A 7,500-nucleotide genomic window follows, 5' to 3' on the forward strand; every position below is an offset into this window, starting at 1 on the left:
TTTCATACTAGATATAAACTGCGAATGATTGTGTGCCTTATTCATGTTAAAGTTAAATTTATACTGGCAGATAGGGATGGCTTGATTAAAGCATCTCAGTGACATTTCTGCGGTTTGATTCATTCGTGTTCTTTGTGCAAACCAGATTAATTCTTCCGCAGTACGTTATTTGCTTATATGCTTTGGTTGTGTGAATTGTGTTGTTCTTCAAAATATTTGAGAAAACCATTCTTGTCTCGTGTGAATTTCAGAGCGGTGAGTCAAGGGAGGTCACCCAGTACCACTACGTGTCGTGGCCTGATCACGGTGCACCCACGACTACCTCCCTTGTCACGTTCTGGCGTTACGTCAACAACAGGACAAAGCCAGCAGACGGCGAGTCTGTTCCGCCTGTTCTCGTTCACTGCAGGTCTGCCTTAGATTGTTCTTTCTTACGACGACATTACTTGCAGAAGAAAATAATTTACAGTCTGAACTGTTATCGCATCTTGGATATGTCATGAATATGTCATTCGCTCGGCTTCCTGACGAGTGGACGTAAACTGATTCTATCAAGATAAGTTTTGTGTAAATATTTGTTTGTCTGTTCACTTAAAAAGACCGTTGGGTCGAAATATCTGTGAATGTATTGTTTTGTCAATAACAAACGTTCCAACAACCTACCTTTCTTGTTTTTTGATTATGTCATGAATAGTTTAGTACGAGTCTGCAAATCAACGGTTTGTGCAATATAGTTATGCTCACAATTATTGCCAAGGATAAAAGTATAAAATGACAGACACAGTCAGAGTCATTTGCGCAGGTTGCCATTAAGAATTGTTGAAAGAGAGAGAGAGAGAAAATAATGCGAGCGTAGTCTAAATCAGTTTTTTCCTTCAAACTTTTGTTAACTGTTAAGAATCTCGAACTCACAAAAAAATCGTGACAGTGACATTGTGACACGGACATTGTGGGTGATCCATAACAAGCTTTGTTTCGACTGTGGCAGTGCCGGTGTCGGGAGAACCGGGACCTACATCGGCCTTGAGATTGGCGTTGACATGGCAGTCAACAAAGGTCACATTAATGTCCTTGACCTTGTCAAACGCCTGCGCGAGGAACGCTGCTTGATGGTGCAAGCTGTTGTGAGTAATCCTTGAGCTTCAATCCTTGATATCCCATGTAAGCTTAATTTAATCCAAATTCTTATACTTATCCTTGTGAGTGACTCGGTTCACCATCACAGAACTGGCCAGGCTTTTATACGGGATATATATATATATATATATATATATATATATATATATATATATAAAACATCAGAAATTGTGAAAGAAACAATTGAAAGTCAGCAGAGACTTTCTTCCGAGATTTGTTAAAATCTCTTAGCAGAGATAGAGAGAGAAATAAGTATCCCTTCACAGACAGCCTATTGGGAGCATCAGACCCTCCTCAAGGGGGACCGAGATTTACAGAGCAAAGTCCCCTTGTGGGGGACGTATCGCAAGGTAATCTAGTCCTGAGGAGGACCATTGTATTTGTACCTAGACCAGACACGTGTTTCGACACTATTGTGTCTCATCAGTGGTCAGGTGGTACTGATGGCGAGAGTTGTCAACCCATGGTATCCAACTAAGAAGCAAACCATTCTCTGAATGGTAGCTTCTGTTGGCATGGGAGACTACCCTCATCTGACAACCCCAAGAGGATATCTGTGAAGGGAAACACTTTGATTTAAGGCCAAAGTGTAGAATTGATATTTATTAAGAAAGAATTTAGAAATTTAGACAAGTTTTAACCAAGAAATTAGGTTAAAACAAGGGAAATTTGAAAAAGCCTAAAGGAAGGTAACTCTGTACCAGCCTGCAGATCCAGAAATGGATACGCGAACAAGTTAGATCTAATTTTGAAAAGGTTAAACAGGAAAAGCGGTCAACTTTTCACTGCTGTTCAACACAGGACTTGGTAAAGAAGAAGTTTTCTGCTTTATTCAATTGGATCGGTTTAAAGGCGATGCAACTTTCACGGTGACCACATTATAAAACATCAGAAATTGTGAAAGAAACAATTGAAAGTCAGCAGAGACTTTCTTCCGAGATTTGTTAAAATCTCTTAGCAGAGATAGAGAGAGAAATAAGTATCCCTTCACAGACAGCCTATTGGGAGCATCAGACCCTCCTCAAGGGGGACCGAGATTTACAGAGCAAAGTCCCCTTGTGGGGGACGTATCGCAAGGTAATCTAGTCCTGAGGAGGACCATTGTATTTGTACCTAGACCAGACACGTGTTTCGACACTATTGTGTCTCATCAGTGGTCAGGTGGTACTGATGGCGAGAGTTGTCAACCCATGGTATCCAACTAAGAAGCAAACCATTCTCTGAATGGTAGCTTCTGTTGGCATGGGAGACTACCCTCATCTGACAACCCCAAGAGGATATCTGTGAAGGGAAACACTTTGATTTAAGGCCAAAGTGTAGAATTGATATTTATTAAGAAAGAATTTAGAAATTTAGACAAGTTTTAACCAAGAAATTAGGTTAAAACAAGGGAAATTTGAAAAAGCCTAAAGGAAGGTAACTCTGTACCAGCCTGCAGATCCAGAAATGGATACGCGAACAAGTTAGATCTAATTTTGAAAAGGTTAAACAGGAAAAGCGGTCAACTTTTCACTGCTGTTCAACACAGGACTTGGTAAAGAAGAAGTTTTCTGCTTTATTCAATTGGATCGGTTTAAAGGCGATGCAACTTTCACGGTGACCACATTATAAAACATCAGAAATTGTGAAAGAAACAATTGAAAGTCAGCAGAGACTTTCTTCCGAGATTTGTTAAAATCTCTTAGCAGAGATAGAGAGAGAAATAAGTATCCCTTCACAGACAGCCTATTGGGAGCATCAGACCCTCCTCAAGGGGGACCGAGATTTACAGAGCAAAGTCCCCTTGTGGGGGACGTATCGCAAGGTAATCTAGTCCTGAGGAGGACCATTGTATTTGTACCTAGACCAGACACGTGTTTCGACACTATTGTGTCTCATCAGTGGTCAGGTGGTACTGATGGCGAGAGTTGTCAACCCATGGTATCCAACTAAGAAGCAAACCATTCTCTGAATGGTAGCTTCTGTTGGCATGGGAGACTACCCTCATCTGACAACCCCAAGAGGATATCTGTGAAGGGAAACACTTTGATTTAAGGCCAAAGTGTAGAATTGATATTTATTAAGAAAGAATTTAGAAATTTAGACAAGTTTTAACCAAGAAATTAGGTTAAAACAAGGGAAATTTGAAAAAGCCTAAAGGAAGGTAACTCTGTACCAGCCTGCAGATCCAGAAATGGATACGCGAACAAGTTAGATCTAATTTTGAAAAGGTTAAACAGGAAAAGCGGTCAACTTTTCACTGCTGTTCAACACAGGACTTGGTAAAGAAGAAGTTTTCTGCTTTATTCAATTGGATCGGTTTAAAGGCGATGCAACTTTCACGGTGACCACATTATAAAACATCAGAAATTGTGAAAGAAACAATTGAAAGTCAGCAGAGACTTTCTTCCGAGATTTGTTAAAATCTCTTAGCAGAGATAGAGAGAGAAATAAGTATCCCTTCACAGACAGCCTATTGGGAGCATCAGACCCTCCTCAAGGGGGACCGAGATTTACAGAGCAAAGTCCCCTTGTGGGGGACGTATCGCAAGGTAATCTAGTCCTGAGGAGGACCATTGTATTTGTACCTAGACCAGACACGTGTTTCGACACTATTGTGTCTCATCAGTGGTCAGGTGGTACTGATGGCGAGAGTTGTCAACCCATGGTATCCAACTAAGAAGCAAACCATTCTCTGAATGGTAGCTTCTGTTGGCATGGGAGACTACCCTCATCTGACAACCCCAAGAGGATATCTGTGAAGGGAAACACTTTGATTTAAGGCCAAAGTGTAGAATTGATATTTATTAAGAAAGAATTTAGAAATTTAGACAAGTTTTAACCAAGAAATTAGGTTAAAACAAGGGAAATTTGAAAAAGCCTAAAGGAAGGTAACTCTGTACCAGCCTGCAGATCCAGAAATGGATACGCGAACAAGTTAGATCTAATTTTGAAAAGGTTAAACAGGAAAAGCGGTCAACTTTTCACTGCTGTTCAACACAGGACTTGGTAAAGAAGAAGTTTTCTGCTTTATTCAATTGGATCGGTTTAAAGGCGATGCAACTTTCACGGTGACCACATTATAAAACATCAGAAATTGTGAAAGAAACAATTGAAAGTCAGCAGAGACTTTCTTCCGAGATTTGTTAAAATCTCTTAGCAGAGATAGAGAGAGAAATAAGTATCCCTTCACAGACAGCCTATTGGGAGCATCAGACCCTCCTCAAGGGGGACCGAGATTTACAGAGCAAAGTCCCCTTGTGGGGGACGTATCGCAAGGTAATCTAGTCCTGAAGTTATATGAAGTCTTATATCGCGCGCGTATCTCCAGACTCGGACTCAAGGCGCAGGGATCTATTTATGCCGTGTGAGATGGAATTTTTTTACACAATACATAACGCATTCACATCGGCCAGCAGATCGCAGCCATTTCGGCGCATATCCTACTTTTCACGGCCTATTATTCCAAGTCACACGGGTATTTTGGTGGACATTTTTTTATCTATGCCTATACAATTTTGCCAGGGAAGACCCTTTTGTCAATCGTGGGATCTTTAACGTGCACACCCCAATGTAGTTTTTAAGAAATTAATTCATAAAAAAAGTCCAACTATTCACAGGAATCAGTTGGAATGTTGAGTTGTGGTGTGTGTCCACGTGGAGGGATGGTTTTATCACATGTAAATTAGGCCTTGGCGGATATGATACAGTGAGAAAACGGTTCCATAGGGGGGACTGTGTCGTTAAAATGAAGCATACAGCAGAGAGGTACAGGCCAGACGTCTACTATACAAAGAACGAACTGTACAGCCTGTCCTTAACTGGGCGAAGCTGGCCGCACGTCGCAGCACTGAGTTTTCGGTAAAAAGACTTCGCGAAGTCGACTTTGGTCTCAATAAAGGACCACTTTTAAGGGAAACTTGATACTTTCATGAATTACGATGATCTGTTGCATAAAGAAATGCAAGAAAGAGAGATAATTTGGAAATAAAATAACGCTCTGTGTTCAGGACCAGTACTTGTTCCTGCACAAAGCCCTGCTGGAGGCCTACACAGCGCACGGCACCAACGTTTCGGTGGATGAGTTTGATGTCATCTTCGCTGGAAACATCACCTCTGACAAGCCCCATCCGCGTGTGGATAAAGAATTGCAGGTAATTTATATGGGTAATAAAAACGATTTTTTTGTGTGTGTTTGTTTGTGTGTTAGTTTGTTTGGTGTGTGATTGTTTGTTTGTGTGTTTGTTTGTGTGTTAGATGTGTGTTTTTATTTTGTTGATTTTTGATAACAATTTTGAATCATGGCTACTAGATATGGAGCTTATAATGATTCTAGCTTACGAACATGCGTTGAAGATAACTAACGTGTAAGAGAAAAAAAAGAGTGATCTTCTGAAATCACACAAATAACCACCATTACCCTTTCTTCTTCGTCTTTTCCAGCATCACTGCACATACTCGTAACTGTAACGTTCACGGCAAAATGGAGCATAGAGAAAATCCACATCCCTAACGTAAGGAAATCCATGGGCACGCGGGTTGTGAAAAACTAATTTCTGTCTTTGATTGGCAGACCCTGCAGCAAATGCTGACTCTGACACCGGCACACCGCCACGACACGGCCAGCCTGGAGGACAATGTGGCCAAAAACAGGAACCCTGATATCCTGCCATGTAAGTCTCTCTCTCTCTCTCTCTCTCTCTCTCTCTCTCTCTCTCTCTCTCTCTCTCTCTCTCTCTCTCTCTCTCTCTCTCTCTCTCTCTCTCTCTCTCTCTCTCTCTCTCTCTCTCTCTCTCTCTTTCTCGCTCTCTGTCGCTCATTCACTCTGAAAACATGAAAAAAGTATAAACTGCAAAAAAATAAAGTGTTCGACACAGTGAGACAAGCAAAGGCAGAATATTTTAATAAACTGATTTCTGATCAAAAGGATACAGCTACAATCTGGCGAGCGGTGAATGAAATTCTTGATAAAATTAATCTAGGAAGGAATCAACCAATTCTCATTCACAAATATCTCCAAATGATTTTAACAAACACTTCATTTCGCAGTTAATATGTCTTTGTGACTGTGTTGTAGCGGACGAGCATCTCGTCTACCTAACCGAGCACGTGTCAGGCCGGAATCAGTACATCAACGCTGCCTTCATGCCTGTGAGTTTTAAGGCCATGTCAGACACAAAACAGTGTTTCTTGCAAAACAAACAGAAAGCAGCGTTTTTTGCCGTTTGACATCATCAAAAGCGCGTTTTGCAAAACACTGTTTCGTGTTTCCGCTTCGTGGTTTTGGTTTTAGAGCATGCTCCAAAATCTGAAAACAAGTGTTGGTCGTGACTTTTCACAGTGAATTGTAGCAAACTAAACTTAAACTCAGAGTTTATACGGTTGACCCAAAACATGCAGAAGCCTTGTTGTTATTATTTGAATTTAGAATACGAAGCACAGTGAGCGTGTTTCTAAGCGCAGGTGGGCCTAAGTAAGTACTATTTGCTTCAGACGTTCCGGGACCACCGGGGCAGCATAGTGACACAGCTACCTCTGCCCTCTACACTGGTCGACTTCTGGAGACTTGTCTACGGAAATGACGTCAGTGCGATTGTCTCCCTTGGCTCGCCCAACGAGGAACAGGAAGTCAAGGTGCGATACGATACATTAATAATATCCGTTCTGGGTGTATATCAACCAATTCGTCTTCCTGGTGTCTCTTACATGACAGAATGTGATAAATCTGATGATGGTGCAACTACTGGATTTTGGACAAATAGTTGCTGAAAATCTAAACATAAAGAAAACACAACAGTAACCAGTGTTGGTAAATTCTGCATCACATTTTCGTCAGACAGTTCCTGACTTCTTCAGGATGGTAAGGACAAGTTGAAGATTGCTGGACATCTGTATGGTTTACAACATACTTTCATACACAGCTGTGTGTGATATATCCTACAAATAACAACAAATTGGCTAAATAGATTAGCAGACAACGATTCAGAAGCAATCATCGGATGGTTCCGAAAAACGCGTTTGAAAAAGATCATGTAACATTTAGTTGCTAAACGATAACCACACCTAAAGGAACATTTTATACCCGCCTGTTCCATGGACAAAAATGAGTAGACTTCGGGTATAATTTTTGTTTTGCAGCCCTACTGTCAGTACTGGCCGACTAAAGAAGGCGAACAGCTCAAAATGGGTCCTTACTTCGTCACCCTGACAAGCAAGACAGAACGCAGAGGATCCAACGTCACATCCTACAGTCTCAGCTTGGGAAAGAAGGTCTGATGTTGTGTCTGATGTTGTGTCTGATGTTGTGTCTGATGTTGTGTCTGATGTTGTGTCTGATGTTGTGTCTGATGTTGTGTCTGATGTTGTGTCTGATGTTGTGTCTGA

The 7,500-nt window shown here is 41.2% G+C and overlaps 1 protein-coding gene across 1 annotated transcript in view; it reads left to right on the plus strand.

The window, feature by feature from the left end:
* LOC138963928 (receptor-type tyrosine-protein phosphatase mu-like) overlaps positions 1–7,500 on the plus strand; it is a 500,599-nt gene that overhangs the window by 488,365 nt on the left and 4,734 nt on the right. Inside the window, exons 21-27 of the mRNA XM_070335790.1 lie at positions 252–409; positions 989–1,124; positions 5,127–5,270; positions 5,690–5,789; positions 6,194–6,267; positions 6,610–6,750; positions 7,255–7,386. Coding sequence (XP_070191891.1) covers positions 252–409; positions 989–1,124; positions 5,127–5,270; positions 5,690–5,789; positions 6,194–6,267; positions 6,610–6,750; positions 7,255–7,386 — 885 coding nt within the window. The remainder of the gene's footprint in view (positions 1–251; positions 410–988; positions 1,125–5,126; positions 5,271–5,689; positions 5,790–6,193; positions 6,268–6,609; positions 6,751–7,254; positions 7,387–7,500) is intronic.

Source organism: Littorina saxatilis, linkage group LG4 (assembly GCF_037325665.1).
Source record: "Littorina saxatilis isolate snail1 linkage group LG4, US_GU_Lsax_2.0, whole genome shotgun sequence".
In the NCBI taxonomy this organism is placed as follows: Eukaryota; Metazoa; Mollusca; class Gastropoda; order Littorinimorpha; family Littorinidae; genus Littorina; species Littorina saxatilis.